The 26,154-nt window shown below is 35.4% G+C and overlaps 1 protein-coding gene across 3 annotated transcripts in view; it reads right to left on the reverse strand.

The window, feature by feature from the left end:
* Positions 1–231: 231 nt before the first annotated feature.
* SPOCK3 (SPARC (osteonectin), cwcv and kazal like domains proteoglycan 3) overlaps positions 232–26,154 on the reverse strand; it is a 577,080-nt gene continuing 551,157 nt past the window's right edge. For all 3 annotated transcript variants that reach the window (XM_043972767.1, XM_043972769.1, XM_043972770.1), the window contains 4 exons: positions 24,316–24,537; positions 9,507–9,569; positions 5,487–5,627; positions 232–1,600 (listed from right to left, as the gene is read on the reverse strand). In XM_043972767.1, the coding sequence (XP_043828702.1) occupies positions 1,434–1,600; positions 5,487–5,627; positions 9,507–9,569; positions 24,316–24,537 (593 nt within the window). In that variant the 3' untranslated portion in view covers positions 232–1,433. The remainder of the gene's footprint in view (positions 1,601–5,486; positions 5,628–9,506; positions 9,570–24,315; positions 24,538–26,154) is intronic.

Below are 26,154 nucleotides of genomic sequence, written 5' to 3' on the forward strand. Positions count from 1 at the left end.
ACTGCAGATGAAAACTAGGGAAACCCGTGATTCACTGTTGAAATTAAATGACCAGTCGTGTAACATTAAACAGGTAGCTCCAATTTGATCATGGGCACAAAGCCATAGGTCAGTCATGAATGAAGATGGTGGATTTCCAAAATGTCTACACAATTAATTAACATGCTAACATAAATACAGTGATTAAAGAAATTTTCCCTACAGTTAACTTTTAAATGCTACGCTACACGAGAATCATAATCTAGTCCACACGGTAATTACATAATGATTGAAAGAAAAAGAAAACGAATCCATTTTCTTCATTCCAGCAGCAGTACCTATACTGGTATTAATTTGGTAACTGGGTGTGCTTAGCAATTGCCTAATATCCTAAATTGGTATGCATGCTATTTGTAGTTTGCAAGGCACCTTACAATAATACGTTCTCTAAGTTTCTGTACTACTAACTGAAAGTGACAGAACTTTAAGTTGAAAATGCAATTTTCCCTTGAAGATGAGAAAAACGGATGAAATTAAGAGTTTTAAAGTTGGCCTTTGGCCAAATGCCATTCCATGTGAAGGCTGTTTTTTTTTTTTTTAATGAGTCTTTGATTCTGCCTTCCCATGCCCAATTCTTCACACTAAATTGCTGGTTAGAGAGCTCAAGAAACCAAGGAAAAGGGAAGTGATCATGCTGCTTGGGTAAATTATAAGTATACATGAGACTGGCATTAACATAGAGGAAAAAAATAAGAGGACAACAAAACTTTAATTTTGCTGGAATACAATGAGAGCCCATGTTACTGCTTCTGTCCAACATCCTGTCAGAACTAGAATCATTTCACAACTAAAAAACACAACGAGAAGAGTAAACACGGAGGAGGACTTTACAGCAGTCTCTCTGTTGCCTTACTCTGTGGAATCCACCTTGCCAGCTCATCCCTGACTTACTTTAGATTCATGAGACACTACTTTGGCATAGCAATTTTTGGAATAATTGCTGATCACCAGGTCCTGCATAATTAGAGGGGAAAAATCCCTGGGCCTAGCCATTGTGAAAGTTACTTTAACTCATATCAAAACATCTCCTCTGAAGAGGCCACATGCAGTTCCAAACCATAACATATGTCCTTTTTTGGGAAGTTTTAAAAAAAAGTTTGGTTGTCCTTATGGAAATTTGCATACTTTTTTTTTTAATTAGCACATCATATCTTGCTTCTTGCTAGACTTCCAATGTGTTTTATTCTGCTCAGAGGCATATAAAAACTCAAAAGCCTATAAATGATTCTTATTTAAACAAATAAAGTCTATGACTCCAGCTGCAATATTTGAAATAATTATACAAAATATACATGTAGTTTAGAATCCTTTTGATCTCAGGAAACAGAGCCATTTTCAATTGGTTATCACCATGTGAACTTTAGAAAGGTAGAATTCATTGACCATGGATATTGTCAAATATATCCATCATGGTCATCATCGTCATCATCATCCCCTTCATCCTCATCATCATCTTCAATTTCATCTTCATCATTCATCATATCATCTTCATCATCTTCATCATCTGTCCATTCGTGGAAATCACCACTGGCGAAATCTCCTGATGTCTCTAAGTCAATAGCTGAAAAATAAACACCATGATCAACTGAGGAAATAATATTGGGGAAAAAATTCACCACGATTGGGATGAATTTATATCAGAGATGTACAGATGGTTCAACATTGGGAAACTAACAAACAGGATTATAGTTAAATTTTTAAAAAATCTAAATTCACATGATGACATCTATAGGGAGAATGATATTAACTCTAACTCAACTGATTACTTCAGGATGGAAATCAAGACATTCAATAGATATCATTTTAAGTTGTATGAAGGTTTACAGTTTTCATTGGGCTTCACAGAACTACTGGTTCATTTGATTCTCACAATAGCCTCATGAGGTATGCACCATATACAACAGAGACATTTCAACTTTTTCTAACCCATTCCTGCTGCAACTTCTGTAATTGTAATAATTTATTTGGCATTAATTTAAGAGACAGATGAATTAGGTAATTACAAAGTATGTCTTCATTCTACTTAAAAACAGTTCTATAAGTTCAGTGAAATAATAAAAGTAAAATTGGTTTAAGGAATAGAAAATATAAATAAATATAGAATAGGCTGAGTATATTTATAAATGTTGAAAAGAAAAAAATTATTCTTTCTTCTCCTACCTTACCAAATAAGGTGAATGTGTTGATGAATTCCAATAACAATATATACTTTTCAAAGTTAGCATTTTCTTTAGATGCATTATTTCCTTTGAATCTCACTACAACCCTATGAGACACGTAGCATAAGAATCATTATCCCCAATTGATAAAATTGAGTCTCAGTGAAAATAGTTTGCTTCAGGTCACAAAGCTAATAAGTGATGCAACAAGAATGTGGCTCCATTTCTAATATAAATTTGTTATTCTTTCTACTGAACTAATAATGAAGAGAGTGATAATGATCAATTGTTACCAGTCATCTAAAAAAAAGAAAAAGAAAAATAGTTCCTTTGAAAGAACCTCTATGTTAAGTAGTTTGCAAAAGATAAGAACAGTTGGACCCCTATCTCTTAATGTTCCCAAGAACAGCAGTAACAAAATACTTCTAAAAGGATAAAAAAGATGATTCAGTGGGAAGCTAACCTATTATAGCCTTTTGACTGTGAATGTCAACCAGGAGACTTTTGTTTAAGAACCCTCTTCAACCAGACAAAATAAGCTAATTTAAAACTAACATTTTTCACAAAATGCTGTATCAGTCAAAATAAATAAAAGTACTAAGATCTTTATAATTCAGAACATTAAAGATTTGTGTTTCAATCCTTGTGAAGACTCCTTGCACTAACATGGATCCCAATCTATTAACACCTTCATAGGAGGTTTTCATGTACTGACATGATGCAAAGAAATTCTGGTTGCTGACCATGGAATTTTGAAAATATTGTATACTGAACTTCATCTGTGCTTTTTTTCTTTTCTTTTGTTTTTGTTTTTTAAAACAGAGTTGTGGTTCCATTATAAATCTTCCAGGAAAGGAATTCTCACTACCAGTGAAGATCAGCACTGTCTCAAGAAATTATAGTCTAAGAAAGACGGCTGGGGGTGCTGGGAGGTGACTTTTCCCAGGTCACACAGATAGTAGGTACCAGAGGCAGCTGCTTATCCTTAGATTACAGAAATAGAATCTGTCACTATTGTATAAGCATTTTCAGCCTGCTAGGAATTCCTAGGAGCAGTACTCTACCTTCCTAGCCTTTGAAAACTCAGGAGCAGTTTCATAACACAATAATGTACCTATGCTTAGATGCAAAATTATTCTGCCCCCTCCCCCAAAATGTTTCATTTAGGGAAACAACTCTAAACTATATCACTATAATTTAAAATCTTAAATCTGCTTGTCTTACACAGTCTTATAAAAGTACTTGTCCTTGCTGTGTATGTTCATTTCAGCAGCAATTATTTTTGAGGGTTTTTTTTTTCTCCTTCACATTTCTTATCATCCCCATTAGCAAAGTCTAGCCCCTTTGGATTTAAGTGGAATGGGAGACATTGACATTTCCTATATAATGTACTATTCTGTATTTACTAATATAGGAAGCTATCAGTGGTTCATGGAAAAGATGATGAAATTACAGTGAATTTGACTTTGGCCTTCATCTGCTGGTTGCCAGACTCGCTTCACATCTGTGAGGTTTTAAGCTGAAATTGATGTTCAATAACTTCCTTAAAACATTTTTCTTGTATGTTGTAACTTTCATATTCAAGAATCTTCAATATATAAGAAAGAAGTATAGTGCAGTGGAAATAGCTATAGCTAGTCACAGGACAAAAATTCAAATCCTCACTGTTGGTTGTTACCTATGTAACATTCAGCAATTCACTTTACCTCTCTTGGCCTCTATTTATTCATCAGGAGGGGCAAATACTTTTTTGGACAGTCAGTGTGGTAGAGTGGAAAGACCACTAGCCTTGGAGTTAGAGAATTTGAGTTCAGAACCTTTGTCACTTACTATAAGATCAAAGGATTTAGAACTGAAAGGAAGTAGAAAGAGTATTTTGAATCAGAAGACTATGGATCATCTCTCAGTTTAGCCTCTTACAACTCACATAGTAAGTACTTAATACATTTTCATTTATTCATCAATCTCTCTGAGCTGAGCCTCTATTTCTTCATCCATAAGGTGGTAGAGGGAGCTGTTGAATTACATGAACTCTGAGGTACCTTCTTTAAATCTGTGACCAGGCTGGATTTGAACATAGGTCCTGCTGAATCCTGGCCCAGTGCTCTATCCACTGTGCCACCTAGCTGCCCCCCTTAGCTAAATTTTTAATGTCCTCTCCAATGTCACCAACCTCCATTTCCAAGCTTATGTCATACTATTCCTTTTTTTCTTTTTTTCATACTATTCTTTTTGATGAACTCTACATTCCTTCCTATATTGAGTAATTCAATCTAATCCTGTAATCTCCTTCCTCCAATATATTCACACAAGCTATGCCCCAAGCCTAGAAAGTGCTTTTTTCTTGTCTCATCCTTCTCTTCCTCCTCCAGCAAGTCCGACTTTTCATCTTGAAAGTGACCTATCCTTCAACTTTTCTTAAAGCACTCCACATGGGTCTCCTTTCCTCTATTATACTCTGTCTTGAACCATTCTTATTTGTGTGGAAATTAAATTGCCCTTATTAATAATAATGGTTAAAAGCTTTTCATGAAGCACTTCAAGGATCAGAAAACACTACATATGGCCAATAGACTATTAGCTTTTTGAAGCCAAAGACTGTTTCATTTGCCATTTTGTAGTTTCCTGTATACTTACAATCATGCCTTTCACATAGCAAACACTTGACAAATGTTTATAGAATTGGATTCTTCAAATGTTAACAAAACTGATTCCAATCGATCATTAAGAATTTATGTGTAAATAATATTTGCAAAGTGCTTTACAATAGCTGTTGTTGTTTTGTTATAATAATGCCTTTTGTTGTAGTTGTCATCATCATCAACAACAACAATCATGTGTTTATCATGTACCAGTCATTGTACTCTACCCACTGGGCATACAATGGAAAAGCAAAAATCATTCCTGTTCTTAAGTACCTTATATTCTAATGAAGGAATTAACATAGATATATTGGCACGTATAAGATAAATGCTGGATCTATAGAAGGTAGCCTCCCACTGTTTACTGAGGATATCAGGAAAGCCATCCTGTAGGCGGTGACACATGAGCTCAGTCAGAGTTTCTAAGAGTAGGGACCGAGTAGGCCAGTACAACAGGACCATAGGAGGCAAGTAAGAGAGTCACGTGTTAAAAGCCTGGAAAGCTAGGATGGGATCATTTGGTGGAATTCCATTTCATTTATTACCTATGTAGACTATTCTTGCTGCTCTTCTTATCATTATGTGTAATGGTCTTCTCAATCACTGGCCTATGCACAATTGATAAACACGACACATTTCTGCTTACCACAGTTTGCTGTTGCACCATTCGTTCTAGATCCTGTTACCTCATTGCCATATCTGTCAACACACCAGCACTGTCCAGAACTCCCATGGCACTGAGTTGGTTTATAGTAACCATCTTGATCACATAATGGGATATACTGCCCTGTGAAACATATTTAAAGAATATGAGAATTGAAAGCTGGAAGAGACCTAAAAGAACATCTAATCTAATCTCTAGTTTTACTGATGGGAAAATGGAGAGTCAGTTGGTTATACACTTGCTCAACCTCAAATAGCTAGTCAGTGTCAGAGGTGGGATCTGAATGTAGGTTCTCTGAATCTTTTGTTGAGTGGTTTTTCAGTCATGTCTGGCTCTTTTTAACCTCATTTGGGGTTTTCTCAGCAAATATACTGAAGCAGTTTACCATTTCCTTCTCTAGTTCATTTTAAAAATGAGAAACTGACACAAACAGGGTTAAATGACTTGCCCAAGGTCACACAGCTAGTAAGTGTCTAAGACCAGATTTGAACTCTGGAAGATGAATCTCCCTGACTCCGGGCCAGTGCTCTCTATCCACTGTACCACCTGTATGCCCCTCTCTTACTAGACAGACAGCATTTTTTTTGCTATCCTTGTTGTGGCTATGTTGCCCATAGGATAAAAATAACAATTCTTAATAGCATTTGTATAGTGCTTTATGATTTGCAGAGCACTTTACAAATATTATCTCATTTTATTCTCAAAAAAATAGGTTGGTGCTATTACTGTCCTCATTTATAGATGATGAAACTGAGGCAAAGGTTAAGTGATTTGCTTGGCAATACATAGCTAGTAAATATGGGAGGTTGAATTTGAACTGAGGTCTTGCAGACTCCAGGATTAGCATTCTACTCACACTGTCACTTAGCTGCCTATATACAGGGAGCATGGCATAGTGGATAGAGTGTAGGGCTTACAATCAGGAAGACCTGGGTTCAGATCTTACCTCTGACACTCACTATGAGTGTCACCCTGGATATATCTCTTAACCTAGATTCCTCAACAAACGTCCTAGAACTTCTTTAGAAGTGATTTTATTATATGTTGAAACCTGTGCTAGTGGAGGGAATTTCTACACTGGGAGTTTTCTAATATCTATCTATATATCTAAAATTGAAGTGACTCATTCTGTTTATTAGCTTCCTTAATTTACATAATTCACAATTTCAAAAATTAAACAGAAACTTAGATGATTGAGAAAGTTATGTTAGAAGGTTTAATCCTCATGTCATCACCTCAGCTTTAAAGCAACCAAATTTTAAAGTTCTTAAAAGGGGAAATTATGAAGTAGAATCACTCACTACCTCAATTCCTTGATTTTTATATACCAAACATTCATGTGTTCACCCCAACCTTGGACCTTGAATTGTGCTACTGGCATTAGTTCTATGCTTAGAATGCTCTTCTGGGATAATGGATCCATGACCACATAGTCTTAACTGTATTTTGAGTCAGCCTACATTTCTGCCATCTTGGCTTATTTATACCTTCCTATATTATTAAAGGTTGAAGAAAATAAAACCCTTAAATCAGACACTGGTATGTAAAGGAGACTTGGGTAAATGGTGGTGAATGGCTTAGAAATAATTAGCAGTAGCATCTGCTCTAGGTAGCACCCTTGTTTAGAGGGCAGAAGGTAATCCTGGGCATCAGGAAGCTGTGAATGCAAGACCTGCCTCTGAAACATTAATTGTATGATAATGAGCAAATCCCTTCACCTCTCCATGACTTAGACAACTCTTTAAAATTATAAATTCCAGTCAGGTAGACAATCTGAATGCCAGGAAGAGGTTATTAGGTAGGAAATTCCCCACAGAGGTGAAATAAGAGGTCCACATTGAGAGCTGGGATGGAGGATGAAGAATAACCCAATATGTAGTGAAACTTCATAAATAACTCAGATATGTGGAACCTGTTCTTTAATCAATCAGTAAGCATTTTTTTTCAGTTTCTATTACATATGAGACACGCTGTGGTAGGTACTATATTGTTCAATATGTAATTTTAAAGGCACTCTATTACAGTAATATAATTACTCATGCAAATTAACAAATATTTAAAGGTACTATTTCTGATACTAAGAGATTACTAGATCAACTGCTTTGACTATCTGATGATTAATTCAGTTATACTCAATTCAATTAAACAGGGCACAGGAGGAATAACTGTTATGTGTCCAAAATTATTTGGCCAAAGTGATGTATTGACATATGGAGAACCAAGCTGAAACAGAATTCATATTAGATTCATAAAAGAGGGGGCCTTAACCCTAATATTTGTAAAATGTCAAATTTATTACTATTTAGAAGCTCCTTGGTGGCAAGAACTGTCTTTTGTCTCTTTTTTGTATCCTTATTTTTATGTATCTAGCACATAGTAGATTGTTAATAAGTATTTATTTATTGAATTTTACATGAAAACTTGTAAATTGACATATTGATAGCTTTGTTCAAATGGAAACATTAAAATCATTGAGATTGCTGGCTTAGATTTTAAAAAGGATGGTTTAATTTTATAAACATAAGTACTTGAAGCAATCCAGACTTCTAAATAAGTTTCAATCTTTTACATATTCTACAGAGGACAAGGAACTACATATTTGTAAAACCAATATATATATAGATATAGATATATACATGTATAAAATTATATATTATATATATTATATATTATATCTATATCTATATATATCTGTATCTATCTATATACCTATCTATCTATCTATCTATCTATATATAGCCTTTTCATAGTCCTTTGATATTTCAGTTAAATCTAAATAGCCTTTAAGATTCTTCCCATTTCTGCTGGGCTAATGAACATTTGCTCATTTCAAATGCATTAAACAAAGTGACTCATTCTGAGAGGAAAACATCTACTGGGAGACAGTTACAGCATATGGGTCAAACATGTTTTGTTGGGGTTTTTTTCCTGAAAAGGGACAAAAATGAGAGAAATCATGAGAAATTCTATGTTAAGACCATTAGCCATTTCTTTTGTGATGAAATACCAAAAGACTTTATGGTTACATTAACATCATGTAAATTGTTTTATTTATTGACACCATCAACTTCATTACCATGATGATTCTTTGCCCTATAATTCTTTAGGTTTTCCATTATACAAGCAGAGGAAACAAATATTTTTCAAGTAAAGGATGGCTTATTCATCAAAGTCCATAGGATTCATGTTAGTCAGGAAATATATGAAAATATAACTCATTTAAAACTTCATGTTTTAAAGAATGTTAAGTTCCTTTAGGGCAAGGACCATATTGCTTATGTTAGCATATCTGATATCTAACACAATGCCTTGTACCTACTAGGAACAGATTAATTTTTTAAATTGAATTGAACCAGTCAGCATGACTAAAAATATGCAACATTACATTTGAATATTTAAAATAAAACAACAGGATTATTATTCTATTAAGTATCCAGATGTATTTAGGGTACTGTGAATAAGGTACTGGGCATATTGGTTACACAATGGAAAAATAACTGAAAATTATTTAGGGATTAAAATATATAAAATGCTAAAATATGCATATATTCTGGAGGTCACTAAGTTTATTCATTTTTTTAAGTTTACAAAAATAAACAGTAGATGTAAATACCTAAAGTGTATTTTAACCCAGGAATAAAATAAAAAGTTAGCTTTTAAAAAAAATCAAGAGAATCCCCCAACCATAAGATCTTAAAATGCGATCAAAGAATGGACTTAGAATTAAAATTTTTGCTGATGTTTTAACTTTAGCATTAAGGTTCTTTTTTACTTAATAAATTTCAAAATGAACATTATATTAGGGTAATAAAATAGGCATAATATCTTTCAATAGGTAAGGTAATAAAAGTAAGTTTAATAGCTTTCAAAAACTTCATAAATTTTGTTGCTGAAATTTAGTGCGGTCTATCTTTGTTGGATTAATATTGATTTTATGTTGCTGTTTCCCTGGGGTTATTTATGTAAGCAATAAAGCCTTCAAAAGAATGATCTATTGCTCACCTAGGAGCTTCTTTACCACTGGCTGCTTCTGAATGTTGCTGAGCTCCGTCTGGCAAGGTGGGTCTGAAATGACGTTAAAAATGTTACTTTAAGGATTATAGTTGATCAGAGAAAACATAATGTCTGATTTCTTAAGATTTCAAGTTTCTTCTAAGTTGCCTTGAGAGGACACATATATCACCCTTTAGACAGTTTGCATCATTTAAAAAATTATTAGTAACAATTGCTTTGATTAGTTTTAATACCAACTTATCTTTAGGACCCCTTGACCTTCAAAAAAGTCTGAAGGTACTGACATGAAATATAATAACCAATGCATCTTCATCATCATCCATCTAGAAATTAGGATAATTCAAATCAGGTGATCAGTATCTGTAATACTGGTTGACTAAATTCTACCTTCCTATGCTTCACAATATGAAGGGATCAAGGAAGATGTATATAGTCACTGGATAACGCTGTAGTAAAGAAATAACAAGTATTGTCAGCATAATTTGAAGATATACTTTAGAAATTGTTATATGATATATACTTAGTAATATTCACAAGTGAAAGCTCCTTTTTCCTGCATTTGATTGAATTTTGCATAAAACACTCACATATGTAGATGTTGATGTGTGTGTGTGTATATATATATATATATATAATTTGAACATTGTATGTATTTTATATATGTACATATTATATATAATAAAAGCAGTATATAAAATTACATTGAAATTGAATCAGATACTGTTAAAGTGATTAAAATATAAGAAAACCTGACAAATATAAAATGACAAATAATTCTTATAGATTATTATTTTTAAAGAATAACATTCCCGTGGGGTTTAATTTGTACCATATCATCATTAAAACAATTCCAATTCCTTTTTGGAGAAATCAATGCAAAGTATTTATTGAAGACGCAGAGGATTTTGGATTCAAATACTGCCTTAGTTTTATTTTACCTGAGTGACTTGACCAATGTACATTATCTCTCTCGGTATCAATTTCCTCGCCTATAAAATGAAGGAGTAGGAGGGGATGGAGATGGGGTTGGACTTCTAAATCTTCTATTTTATTCTAAATTTCCTTTCACTTTCAAATTTATGATCTATCCTCATGTTGATCTTTTCCTTTGGTGATTGGGATGTTATAGCATCATTAAAAGCTGTTAACAGATCAAAATCCTTTAGGATTACACTTAAATTATCTAAAATCACAGCAATTACCATGATCATAATCACCCATTATCTAAAATATTAAAATTACTTCTTCATAAGAAAAGGAAAATGGAGAAATTAAGGGAGGTATGTGTTACATGTTTTGAATCTTTTATTGAGATAAAAATCATTTGTAGGTAAAAATGTATAGATAAATTAGAAGCAAAAATACATCATTTCTTTGAATAATTTGGATAATCATACCTCTATATCACATTTTATTTTGCTACTGTTAAATTAATCTGATTGGGCATCTCTTGTAGAGCTGCCATTTTCAGACACCAACATTATTATGATCAAGTTCCCTTCTTATTGTTGTGGTCCAGTCATTTCAGTTGTTTCTGACTCTTCATGACTCCAAGCCTACTGTTTACTGCACCACCTAGTTGCCAACTAGTAGGCAAATCTTAAAATTATACAAAATGCATTCTTTCTTCTGTCTTTCCATCTGAAAGATGATTTCTTTGATGAAGAAAAAGTTTCTAACTATATATCATATTTGAGTATTTAATATTAAAATTACAAAGAAAAATCTGAAACAATTATGAAGTAGTCCAAGTACAAAGCTTAAGGCAGAGTCTTTTTCATTATGCTTGCCACTGTATTCACTGAAAATTGATATCCTCTTTGTATCCATCTGATTCTCATTTGTGAGAAATTAATATTAATCATCACTATCTTGGAGAGATTCAATACTTCCCCCTTTTTTTCTAAGTTTTCCTCAGGTTTATTTTTTTTTTTCCTAAAGGACTTTACTGATAAGATTTGGAATAACTTTTTTGCACCAGATCACACCTGGGTGGAAATTATTGTGCTCTGCTCAGCTTGGGTAAGGTCTTCATTCTTTGAATTGAGGACCTTATACAGACATACTTTCCAAATCCAAGGGATCCCCAGTTCTTCATTTTAATACATCCCACTCCCAATTTTGTCAACCAATTATATTTGATTACTATTTGATGGACCATCTACTGATTGGGAAGGTACATAAGCTGTGAGTCCACTGTCATTTTGGTCTTTGGTCACAGAGAGAGACAGACAGAGAGACAGAGAGTTGTCCAATGACTGTCTTTTTATTAATAATCTGCTAGCCTGGGGCAGCTAGGTGGCACAGTGGATAAAGCACTGGCCCTGGATTCAGGAGGACCTGAGTTTAAATCCAGACTCTGACACTTGACAATTACTAGTTTTGTGACCTTGGGCAAGTCACTTAACCCTCATTTCCCTGCCTAAAACAATAAAATAAAATAAAATAACCTGCTAGCCTTAAAAATAGTGTTTAAATTACCCAGAAATTATGCCTCATATTTTTTACTCATCACACATTGCTGACCTCATTCAACATGTCTTATTTGCAAATGTACTTTCACCGCCTGAGTGACTTTTGACACAGTGTATGGGCTTCTGTTTTCTTTTTCTTTTTTTCTAAAATGAGGTGATATGAATGGCAGACGAATGTACCTTTACTCTATAGATCTGTTTTTCACATCGTCACCATCATCAAAGCTATCATTCACACACTGTTTTTTGAGCTCATAAAACATCTTATACATGCTATCTCTTTAGAGTCTCACAGCATATCGCTAATGTAGTTGTTGTTGTTATCCTCATTTTACCAGTGTGTAAATTGAGGAAGGGAGAGGTTAAGAGATTTGTCCAGGCTCACACAACTAGGAAGGATCTAAAGCAGGACTTAGGCTCAGGTTCTCTGACTGAAAGTTTAACATTCTTTTCACTCTTCCATTTAGCTTTCTCTTCTACCCTGCATGGTAACACTATCCAATAAAGATCTGTTCCATTGCATTTATCCCTTGACATGGAGGTACCCTGAGATTCCTGGGGCTCCATAAGTATAGCCTAAGTTCTCTCAGATCCCATGAAACTGGGAAAGCTCAAAGCTTCAAATACAAATCAGTGGCTGATTGTATGTTGCCCATCCCTGGACCAACCTAATTCAGTCTGGGAAGAATTATCACTAGTGGCTGGGTTAATAGTGAGTAGAATTTCTGACGACAATAAATGATTATGCAAGCCAATTACTAAATCTTGTAGAAGCTGTCATCTATGTCAGTAGAAGCCATACTCATTTTGATGAAATCGCAGCTGGTTGAAATACTTTATGCTCAGAATGAAAGAATAACAAAGAATCTAGATTCTTTTGGAAGAATACCATATTTCAGTCACTCAAAGGAGACAACCAATGAAGCCAAGCATCAAATATACACACTGGCTATCTCAATTAAAAAGACAGACAAAAACAAAAACAAACAAAAAACCCCAAACCATTCTTGCTGATGAGCCCAGTTTTAAAAGATACATAGAGTATGGGATAATGAAATTTGGGAAAAATAAATATTGACAGTTGAATTAATCTAGATAAAAATCCAGGAAAAGAAGCCTTCATTCAGGTCTAAATGCATCATGAAATTTTATGTTTTGGATTTTTCATTTCTTTTCCAATTACATGTAAAACAGATTTTTACATTCACTTTTTTAAACACTAGTTCTAGATTCTCTTCTTGCCTCCTTCCTTAAACTCTCATTGAGAAGGCAATAAATTTTATATAGGTTATACACGTGTTGTCATGCCAAGCATATTTCTATATTATTCATGTTGTAAAAGATAACAGACCAAAAAAAAAGCCAAGACAAATAAATACAGTAAAAGAAAAATGTATTTGATCTACATTCAGACTATCAGTTCTTTGGAGGAAGATTACATTTTCATCATAAGTCCTTTGGAATTGTAATAGATCATTTTTAATTGTAATAGATCCCAACAGAATTGTTGTTACCATTTACAATGTTCTCCTGGTTCTGCTCACTTCACTTTGCATCAGTTCATGTAAATCATTCAAGGTATTTTCTGAAAGCATCATGCTTATCATTTCTTATAGCACAATAGTATTCTATTTCTCTTGTATCTATTTTCCAGGTCACTTGTTTATGTTTTTTTCTTTTTATTTTTTTGGGTGGAGCAATGAGGGTTAAGTGACTTGCCCAGGGTCACACAGCTAGTAGGTGTCAAGTGTCTGAGGCCGGATTTGAACTCAGGACCCCCTGAATCCTGGGCCAGTGCTTCCCACAGGTCACTTGATTTTCAATGAGACATTTCACATTTTTTCTATTGTTTTCACTTTTTATTTTATTGTATTGTTTGTTCATGTCACATGGAGTCATTAGCTTCCATTTGGGCTATTCTGTTTGTAAGGGGTTATTGTTCTTTAGTATTTTGTATATCTATTTTCTTCAGCTATTGGCACTGTTTTTCATTAATTTCTTGCATCACTCATTTCTTTTTTCAATATTTCCTGTCTCCCTTACTTGATTTTTAAAATCCTTTTTGAACTATTTCATAAATTCTTTTTTATACCTCAGATCAATTTACATTTTTCTTTGAGGCTTTTCATGTAGTTATTTTGAAACTGTTGTCTTCTGAGTTTGTATTTTGATCTTCCTTGTCATTGTAAGTTTTTATGGTGAGGTTCTTTGTTGTTGTTGTTTTCTCATTTTCTAGCCTATTTCCTTACTTTTAACTTTATGTTAACTTTGGGCTCTGCTTCCATATTTTTTGCTGTTGTTTTCAGAGATAGTTCTGGGGAGTCTGTAAGTCTAACGTTCTTCCAGGGTGGTATGACCTAAGGTGAGATGTGGTCACTGCTTTCCTGGGCTGTGTTCTGTTCTGTACATGACCTCAAGCATTCGTTTTCAGCTTGAAACTATGTTCAGGGTACCTGCTCCTGCTAGTGATCATCCTTACTCTGGGACTGTGCCTAAAATGTGCATATGGACAAGGCAACCTATTTTACTGTTTATTTGTTCTCCATATATTTAATTTCAAGGTTGTGCCTAAGCCAAGTTTTGTAGTGAAAATTTCTATCAATTAAAATTTGGTTGTCTCAGGAGGTAATGGGCCTATAAGTCAAAGCTAAATGAGTGCGCTCTCAAACTCATGACGTGATCGCTCCAAAGAACATCGAAATAATGCCATAGGAAAATGCCTTGAGTAGCAAAACTCACAGAAGAATGTGCTGAAATCATCTTCTAACCAAGAACAGCATGGAAGGTCAGAAGGAGGGAGCTGCTGTTCTGAGACAGGAGTGGAGCCCAACCCCACAGTCACCCTGACACAGATCCAGTCCCAGGAAGGTCTCACCAGAGAAGGAGACCCCAAGAGTCTCTGAATCAGCTGAAACATCAGTGTTGACTGGAACTAAACTCACAGTCTGGTTATAGGGCTAAGCCCTTAGCAAGGGGTAGATTACAGGGGTCTTTGCTGTTGCTGAGGCAGAATGTGGGTTTTTCAACACTGCTGGGAACCAGGAGGTAGGCTGGAGTAGCAGTGGCCCAGGTAGGGGAGGGGCACAGGCTCATCAGAGATGACAACCACAACACACAAAGCTAGTTGATTAGCAAGTTGGTCTGTGGTCATCTACAGACTGGGGAACAGGCCAGGCAAGTGAAAAACCTGATCCTCTTTAAATCATACCACCTGGGACTTCCAAAGTTTGGGATACTGCAGCCTGGAAACAGTACCCCACTTTAAGGAGCTAAAGGTAAAGTAAAAGAAAGGCAATATGAGCAGACAGAGAAAGGTGAGGACCATAGAAAATTTCTTCAGTAACAAGGAAGACCAATGGGCACCCTCAGAGGAAGATATCAACATCAAGGCTCCTATCTAAAGCTTCCAAGAAAAATATGAATTGGTCTCTGGACATAGAGGCCCTCAAAAAGGACTTTGAAGATAAAGTTAGAGAAGTAGAGGAAAAAATGCCAAGAGAAATGAGGGTGATGCAGGAAAGACATGAGAAAAAAGTCAACAGCTTGAAAAGTCAAATTGGCCAAATGGAAAAGGTGGTACAAAAGCTCTCTGAAGAAAATAATTGCATAAGAATTAGGATTGAACAAATGGAAGCTAGTGACTTTATGAGAAACCAAGACAAAATAAAGCAAATCCAAATGAATAAAAAAATAGAGGGAAATGTGAAATATCTTCTGGGAAAAAATGCTGACCTGGAAAGTAGGTCCAGGAGAGATAATTTGAAAATTATTGGTCTACCTGAAAACCATGATCAAGGAAAGAGCTTAGACATCATCTTCCAAGAAATTGTCAGTGAAAATTTCCCTGATATTCTAGAAGCAGAAGGTAAAATAGAAATTGAAGGAATCAATTGATCACCTCCTGAAAGAGATCCCAAAAGGAAAGCTCCTAGGAATATTATAGCCAAATTCCAGAGCTCACAGGTCAAGGAGAAAATATTGCAAGCTGCCAAAAAGGAAGAATTCAAGTACTGTGGAGCCCCAGTCAGTATAGCACAAGATCTAGTAGCTTCTATGTTAAAGTGTCAGAGGGCATGGAATATGATATTCCAGAGGACAAAGGAATTGGGATTACAACCAAGAATCACCTACCCAGCAAAACTGATTAAAATCTTTCAGGGGAAAAAATGGGACTTTAATGAAAAGGGAGGACTTTCAGATATTCATCATGAAAAGACCTGAACTGAATGGCAAATTTGACTTTCAAATACAAGACCCTAGAAAACCATAAAAAATTGGAGTTGGGGGACATACCTGGGGTCATGCAGTGGGTGACTGTCTTGTGTCTAAGGCCAGGTTTTGGCTGGGATTCCCCTGGGTCCACGGTGGATGCTTTGTCCACTGTGTCACCTTACTGCCCCATGATGACACCTTTAGGGTTAAATTGAGGGGTGAGGGGAATGCACTTGGGGAGGGGGAAGGGCAGAGGTAACATGGGGTGAAATCCTACATGAAAGAAACAAGAAAGGGCTTACAGAATGGGGGAAGAGGTAGGGGAGTAGCAGGGCAGTAAATTAATTTTACACTCATCAGAGAAGGCTCAAAACCTTAAACTCATCAGAGTTGCCTCAAGGAGGGATTAACACACACACACACCCATTTGGGTGGAGTAATCTATTTAGTCTGGACAGTAAATGAGCCTAACATTCATCAGAATTGGCCCATTTAAACAGATTAAACTGTTTAAAAAAAAAAGGGGGCAGCTAGGTGGTGCAGTGGATAGAGCAACCGGCCCTGGAGTCAGGAGGACTTGAGTTCAAATCCGGCCTCAGACACTTGACACTTACTAGCTGTGTGACCCTGGGCAAGTCACTTAACCCCAATTGCCTCACTAAGAAAAAAAAAAAAAGATTAAACTGTTTAAAAAAAAAAAGAATTGGCTCAAACACCTCAATCTCATCAGAATTGGCTGAAGGAGGGAATAACATACACACTCAATTAGGTGGTGTAATCTCTCTAACCCTGCAGGAAAATAGATGGGGAAGGCCTAAAGGGAGAGGGGCAAAAGAAGGAAGGGCAGATTGGGGCAGGAGACAGAAAGAAGCAAATCCCTTTTGAAGAAGGATAGGATGAAAGAAGATGGATAATAGAATGAATATCATGGGGAAGGGAATAAGATGGAAGGGAAACAGTTAACAATAGTAATCATGAAAATGATAAAAGGGGGGGGAAATTGTACAAAAGTAGCAGTCTTTGTGGTGGCTAAGAATTGAGAATCAAGGGAATGTCCATCAATTGCAGAATGACTGAAAAGAAGCTGTGGTATATGATTGTAGTGGAATGGTATTGTGCTATAGGAAATGACAAACAGGATGATTCCACAAAAACCTGGAAAGTCTCATGAACTGATGTATAGTGAAGTGAGCAAAACTGGGAGGATATTGTGAATAGTGACAGCAGTATTGTTCAATGAGCAATTGTGAATTACTTAACTACTCTCAGCAATACAATGATCCAAGACAATCCCAAGGGACTGATGATAAAGCATACTATCCATCCCATAGAAAGAACTGATAAAAAAGAGCACTTGTGGATTGTACATATATAACCTAGTTGCTCTCTTGTGGAGGGGGGAGGAAAGGGAGGGAGAAAAATTTGGAACTCTAAATCTTATGAAAATATATGAATTTTGAAAATTCCTTTCTTATTGCCCTGGGAGAAATATCTAAAAGGGCAGTTCAGAGGGGAAGGAGCTTTGAACCTAAAGGTCCCTCATATTTCTGGGACCCCAATATTTCAGCAAATCACCCAATTAATGCTCCATATATTAAATTTCAGCCCTTAAAAAATGAATGTCGAAAACTATCCTTACATGTAACTGGAAAAAATAAAATAAATGTTTGTTGCATATAAAAACGACAAAAAAAAAAAAAAAGCTAAATGAGGTACTATTAAGAATGTTGTAGAATGGGCTCCTGATCAGGTATAGAATTGATCTCTGAAGTGCCTGTTAATTCTAATATTCTGTGATTAGTATATTGTTATTGGCTTTAACAGGGAAATGCAAGCAATAAATAATAAGAGCTAGTGATTATTTGGGTTTTGCAAAGTACTATACACATATCAGTGTACTTTATCCTCACAAGAAACATGGGGAAAAAATGCTAATTTTTACCTGCCCTCATTTTACAGATGAGAAAACTGAGGTAGAGAGATTAAATGACATGCCTAGGGACAAATAGCTACTTAGTGTCTCAAGCAAGATTCTAACTCATGTCTTCCTGATTCCAAGCTCAGTGTTCTAACCCACTGTACCATTTTGCTTCCTTTAACCCTTATATATCTAAGGCCTACAAAGGTATGATTGAATATCTTAATAGGACTTAGAGATATAAGGGGCCTCAGACATCATCTAGTCAAGCTCTGTCATTATATGGGACACTCAAACCCAGAGAGGTAAAGGTACTCATTCACAATCACAGTGATGATCAATATCAGTGCTGGTTTTGAACCTAGTTCTTATTCCAAATCCATTTCCCTCACCTCTGTGATTTTTGTTTTTCTTTTTAATAAGTTATTTTATCCTCAGAATTATTAATTAAGAGACCAAATAAAGATACAGCAAGTAGGATACTTATTTTTGTTTTAACAAGTAAGATTTGAAATACAGGTCTGCAGGATGCTACTTGTTGATTTTGCTGAAAATAATTACATCTCTATATGATGTATTTTTAAAGCAAATGAGTGGGAAAACATATTAAGCTTCTCTATACATTACAGAGATTGTACTGGGATTTACATTTCATTGGCAAAGCGTTATGAGTTAATTCCCCTTTACTAATGCAAGTAGGTACTTCTGCATCTTAGAGTCATAGAGAATCACACAGAACACTAATAGGTTAAGTGACTTGCCCAGGATCATACAATCTGTGTTTTAGGTCGCACTTGAAATCATTCCTTCCTGGCTTTGAAGTCAATGCTCTATCTACTAAGCAACGTTGCCTCTCTACATACAATATCTACATTCAATAAAATTATTGACTTAATATAGTAAAAAAACCAAAGAAACATATTTTCTTCTACCTACCAAATTTAGATGTTCAAAACCTGAATTATAGCACTCTTTGTCTTTCTTGGACAAGAAAAAACAAATGTTGCCTTTTAGTCATTTTCAATTGTGTTATTAGACTCTTCATGACCCCATTTGGGGTTTTCTTGGAAAATATAATAGAAAAGTTTGCCATTTCCTTTTCCAGATCATTTTGCAGATGAATAAACTAAGGCAAACAGGGTTAGTGACTTGTTCAAGGTAACACAACTAATAAGTGTATGAGGCCAATTTGAATTCAGAAAGATGAGTCTTCCTGACTCCAGGACTGATACTTTATCCATTTAGCCTCTTGCCTTCTCCAAGAGCAAACAAATGATGGTATAATAATGTTATTTGACCGTTGTCCAATCACATTTTCCATCCTAATCTCCAGAAAGCCAAAGAATCCATTGCATTATTGACTAGGCACAAGATGACCATTAGAGATTTTGAGGACTTTCTCCTTTTTATTGTGATTCGAGAAAAAAAAATTATGCTTGGCATTATGTTTATGTGATTGATGCCTAGTGACATTAATTGGGATGTAAGGCATTTGTGGCTCAATCCACAGCCATTGAGTTATGTAGATGTGGTCATGCCATGATCCAGTTTTTGGTTGGCAAATGTTGAAATGTTATCTGCCTCAGAATTACGAAATTCAAAAGTTGTCCAAAAAGCTTTGACAATATCACATTAAGGTATAGTGAACTTCTTTTGAATTAAAAGCTTGTCATTACACCAAACTACTCTTTACTATTCCCTCAGGACTCCTCTGACCCCTTTAGCTGATTGGGAGATTTTGAGATTTGACAAACAGTATAGTCATCCCTTGACATTCGCGGTTTTGGTTATTTGTGGGTTTTTGGAAATTTGCAGCGTACCATGGGAAATGGCAGACAAGGCATTTATGTAAAGAAAACTAAAAAACCCAATAAATCATAAATATCGTATATGGTCAATCTACTGTATCATTTACTATTATAAATAGCATACATATGTATATTTATTATAAATAGTTGAATTTTGTTAAAAATTTCAGTGAATTTAAGAACTACAGGCTCTATATTCTCTTTGGGAACACATCCTGCTTGTCTCTTTACCATCCAGACTCAGTCACATGATTTTCTCCCACAGTGATCATTGTATCCTGAGGTTTTTGTAGGAGAAGGAAATTAGTGAAGGAATTATTGAATTGTAGCAGAGGCTGTGAAGACTCTGATTAATGTGTGAGATACTAATCTCTCTCCCATAGAAACTGCAACATTTTAATTGTGGGTGCAGTGTATTGTTTTACTAATTTTGTGTGTTAAGTAAATATGATGGGGGCAGCTAGGTGGCGCAGTGGATAAAGCACCGGCCCTGGATTCAGGAGGACCTGAGTTCAAATTCGGCCTCAGACACTTGACACTTACTAGCTGTGTGACCCTGGGCAAGTAACTTAACCCTCATTGCCCCTCCCCCCAAAAAAGTAAATATGATGGGAATTATAAAAAATAAAACTTTGGAGTGGGGCCTAGAAGTATTTGTAGGGGGATCCTGTGCCTCTAAACCCTGCAAATGTTGAGGGAGGACTATATTTGCCTAGGAAATGCTAGTTTTGATTAGTTGTATCTCTCTTACCTCATTAACTGTGCACTTCTAATTCCTTGCCTGCTCTTGCCATGTTGACATTCTGGGTTCAGTTCCCACTCTGGCCCTTACTATCTATGTGATTAGGTACCCTCCATAAGCCTCAGTTTTCTCATATGTAAAATTGAGATCATAATAACTGGTATACCTACTACCACAGGTTTGCTGAGGCTCAAGTGAGGTAATGGATATAAAACATTTTGCAAATTTCAGCCATAAATATCATCTATCAAATATGGTTGTGTTGTAAATTCTGAATTTAATCCCAAAGTGTCTTCCTCAATCCAATAAAATTTCTTAAAAGATTCAATGGAGCATTTTTTTTTTCCAAGGCAGAAGACTAGAAAAATACTCCCATAAAAACCAGTGATACAGGGTAGCTGGGTGGCTCAGTGGATAAAGCACTGGCCCTGGATGCAGGAGGACCTAAGTTCAAATCCAGCCTCAGACACTTGACACTTACTAGCTGTATGACCCTGAGCAAGTCACTTAACCCTCACTGCCTGGCAAAAACAACAACAACAACAACAACAACAATAACAACAAAAATCCCAGGATACCTCTAGTTAACCTCCTATTAACTAAATGATACTCCTTCTTAGTCTTTAAGGGTTTGATATATAGATTATGTAACAGAGTCCAGATGTTAAGGTCACAGTTATGTGTTTGTGTGTAGGAAACACACACACACACACACACATATACTTATACACATACACACACATATATATTTATGCTACTGATATTTTATGCTCTCCTCTTAGACTAGTAAGCAAAGAAATCCCAAATTTGAACCAGTTTTCCCTGAAAAATGTATATTTTAATATTTTATTCTTACCTATTCAAATTATGAATTTATCATTTTCAAGTATCAATTCCTTGAAGTATTTTCTATTTCATATCTTATTCATGTGTGACTAATTTTGTGTCCGATCAGATAATGATAGATTTACATCTAGCTGGGTCAATTAGTTCAACTCGCTATTTTATCACTAGAAATTGAGAGGCTGAATGGTTTAGTGACCTACCCCAGATAATGCAGGGAATATGTGGCAGGAATATTAGTATTTGAACTCATATCCTTGGCCTTCAACACTCTAATTACAATTTGAAACCATCTTCCATTTGCTAACAACTAAGTCTTTGTAAAAAAAAGTAGTAGGTCAGAGAATTCTTTATGGGGTAGGTGGATAATAATGAGAATCATTCCTTTATGAGGTGACAAATTTTTTAAATTGGCCTTGTCATTTATAAATAGCATGAATGCTCCATTTTAAAATGAATACTTTACTTAACTAAAAGGAGTTCTTGTGGAAATGAGAAGGTGATGAGAGGCTTACTCAATTATCTTAAAAACGTCTTTTATAACTTTGTCTAGTAGATAAAAGTAAGGTAGGTAATGAGTCGGATTTTCCCATGCATTTTAGGAGGAACATAAACTTTTTCAGTCCACTGGGGTATCATTAAATAAATTATGTCCTCACGCATAAATGGTCTGGAAGAGGTAATCTTCATGTGACTGGTAAGGTATTTATCTTACGTAAAGCACACTGAGAGGATATTGAAGAACGCATGGGAAGCATTGCTTTATGAACCTTTGGTCAATATAACCAAAGTGGCTATACTGTTGAAATAGCTCATGAAGAACATCTCTGTCTATTTGTATAGATCAATGACTCAGGCATGACAACACTGTAAAATACCTGAATCCACCTTGAAATTTTAAAATATTAATGATGACCATAAATATAAGGACAACATATCATTTTTATGGTATGTAAGTTTAGTTCTGACATTCCTTTCAATATTGTCTGTCAATAGTACTCACTGAAATAATCCTGTAGTTGGAGAGAGCTATAAAATTACACCCCCAAAAGACATATGCAATACAAATCCATTATGGTGGGCTGTCTGTGTGATTTAAGGGATTTTACTAATGTAAATCGCCTCTCTAAACATCACTGAAGCAGTATTGATCCCTTTATGTATAATCATTGGCTCACTAATCATTATGCCATTATTAATACTCTATGGAAGAGAGATGATCATGTAAAATTGTAATATATTCAAATGATGTACAGTTTATCGGTTTTCTAGGGTTTAGCACGAATTTTGTGGCACTAGCAGTTTGCTGTGGTTTGGACATGCCAAGAAATATTCATGACATAAAAACATAACTGATAGCAGGGGTATCCTACAAGAGCTTTTCACATTTTTTTTTTCATGAAAACTCTGAAATGAGATTTGAGACCCAGATTATGGCGCATTTGGTTTCCTGTGACATCATTTGAAAACTTTTGATATTTTCTTCTACCTCAGCATGAATCTCAGTGCTCAGCATTCCTGAATTTAAATCTGCCCATGGACTTACTTTTTTCTGACTGTTACCAATCAATCAATCAATCCACAGGCATCTATTAAGTGCTTATAAGGTACCAGGAGTAGGTGACTCTATAAGTAAAACTGAAACAAGTAGAGATTTTTCCAAACTTTCTATTTGTATCTCCATTAACTAGAATGATTTTTGGTAAACCACAGACAGGTACTTATAGTTTATTGGATGATGCAACAGGATAGCATATAAGTAGATACAGAATCTATGCAAAGTAAATAGATAACATTTTGACAAGCGGGGCACGAGAGGCTTAGATAGTTAGGAAATGTTCCATGCTAGATGTAGCACTCTAGCTGAGCTTTAGATAAGGAAATGGATCCATGTGCATGTGTCTTGGTGGGGGGGAACAGATGCACATATAGATAGGTACATATAGATAATTTATCAATGTATATGTCATTGCCCCCAGTAAAATGTAAACTCTTTGTTGCTAAGTATGATGAACTTTTTGCATGCTTGTCGTCTGGCCGACAGTGTTATAGAAGGGGCTTCATATATGTCTGTTGAATTGAATGAGGTTGACAACTGTTTTGTGTGTGTGTGTGTGTGTGTGTGTGTGTGTGTGTGTGTGTGTGTGTGTGTGTGTGTGTTCGCGCCACTAAAGTGGCAGGCAAGAAGTCTAAACACACTTCTTACCGTACTGTACTGAGCCTGTTTCTTTTCTGAGATTAAATAGTTTCCCTGTCACTAGATATTCCACTATCCTCCCACCCCCTCCCCCCAAAAAAGGCAAATTATCATAGCAACATTAGAAGCAGTCAAGTCATTTTAAAGCCAATGAGTGCAGATAACTTTATGGAGAATGTTGTGGTTCACTCAGCTCATTTAATAGGATCACAAAAAAGAACATTAAAACTCCTCAGCATAGCGATAAAAAAGCAGCATTTATTTTATACTGTGGGCAAAACAGAGCGAGAAAGAGAATTTAATGACTTTTAAAAAATAGGTCCTCATATCTTTCTGGCTTCTTTGAGGGGGGTTCATGGTAGAAAGCATAATGAAGTATATTAATATAAAATATTAATTATTATTTTACATTTTATTTAGCATTTCCTATATCTCCTGTGCAGCTACTTATTACTCTTTTCAATATAGGTCAAAGGCTAAAGAGTCAATGGCCAACTGTCACTGAAACTTATAATACACTGTAATCTTTATAGCGCCATGACCCAGGTGAAGGTGTAGATGAGGGCCAAACATTTGCACCTAGGAGTTATGCTCGTCCCTTACCTTGCTGTCTTTGGAAGCAGTAGCACCACTCATTGTTTGATATCAGACTGTCTTTGTATGTGTCACAAGAATTGAAGAATGCTTTGGTGCATGGTTCATTCTTGTCTAGATAGATGCTGCCAAGCTCTGACTGATCCAGTAGGAGATCATAGTTTGTATCAAGGCGGTTAAACATCCAACCAAGGGAGTCCTTACAAATAGGCAAAATGCTGGTATCAAATCCTAGGAAGCAAAGAGATAAATTGATCAGGGGAATCAGGGAGTTATAGTCAGCAACAGCCAAAGAAATTATTATGGGCAAACTGGCAATGAAAACAGCTTTTCAATAATAACACCCTGGGGCAGCTAGGTGGCGCAATGGATAAAGCACTGGCCCTGGATTCAGGAGTTCCTGAGTTCAAATCCGGCCTCAGACACTTGACACTTACTAGCTATGTGACCCTGGGCAAGTCACTTAACCCCCACTGCCCCACAAAAAAAAAAAAAATTTAAATAATAATAATAACACCTGACAGAATCCAGCCCTTTCTGATCCCAGAAAGGCCACGTGATAGTCTCCATGCTTCAGGAAGACTGAATCCCACATATACACACATATGCATATATATGTATACATAGATATGTATATGAGTCTGTATCCATGTGTGTCTGTGGCTTCCTAGACATGATACCATATCATTCCTCTTGTGCATACATATAAAAAGAGGAGCATCATGATATACTGCTAAAGAGCTTGGCTTCAAGTGAAGAAGAAAGGAATTCAAGGCCTACCTATAGAATACACTGGCTGTGTGACCATAGATAAGTCACTTAATCAGCATATATACCCATATATCCCTACATATAGATAATCAGTATATACAATATTCCTTTTTTCCTTTTTTCAAGTTTTATTGACACTTTACTTTTTAAATTTTTTAAAATGTTTTAGATATTTTAATTTTAATTAATGGAATATAACATGAGACACCTAAGAAATACAGCATTCTTTTTATTAATGTTAATTCCTCATTTTCTTCCACATGATTCTCTGAGGTGATGATTAGTCTGCAACACGTAAAACCCGGGTTTCTGGTAGGTTCATGAGAATATTGTTAATCTTATTTCATATATTTTTCCCCCACAGAGACAGAATTATTTCCAGTATGTTACGTTTTTTTTTTTTTAATCTATAGCCACTTCTAAATTTTTACCACTACAAAGCATTCTACGTACCATATCCCACTTGGGAATTTGGCAATAACAATGACATTTCACCTAGATGTACAATTGATTTTCCTAAAGGGCTTCTCTGACAATGTTACTTTCTGAGAGAAGCTATTTCCTCCAGAATAAAACATATACATTCCATAATTTGGTTCTGCTCCATATTTCCAGACTTACCTCACATAACTTCCTTTCTCATGCATTCTTATACACCATCAAAACTGACCTAGTTGTACTTTCCTATAAACAATATTCCATATCCTACCTCCATGTCTTGGTACAGCCTGCTTCCTCATGTTGAGAACTGTCTCCTTGCTAAAGCTTCACAGAATTCCTATGTTCCTTCATGGAAAACTCAGGGTTCATTTCCTACAGGAATTCTTTCTTGCCAGAAGCAAGAGCTCTCTCTCTCTTTCTGCCTGAGATTACTTTCCATTTATTCACCATATACTTTGTATGTGCTTATATTTCTGCATATAGCTCTCCCCAAGTAAACTTCTTAAAAATAAAATATATATATATATATATATATATATATATATATATATATTATTTTTATCATGGTACACATGCTCCCTAGTGTGGTGCCTGACACTGAGTAGTTTACCAAATGTTTGTAAACTCTTCTGGCTG

The sequence above is a fragment of the Dromiciops gliroides genome, chromosome 6, assembly GCF_019393635.1.
Source record: "Dromiciops gliroides isolate mDroGli1 chromosome 6, mDroGli1.pri, whole genome shotgun sequence".
NCBI classification, from domain to species: domain Eukaryota; kingdom Metazoa; phylum Chordata; class Mammalia; order Microbiotheria; family Microbiotheriidae; genus Dromiciops; species Dromiciops gliroides.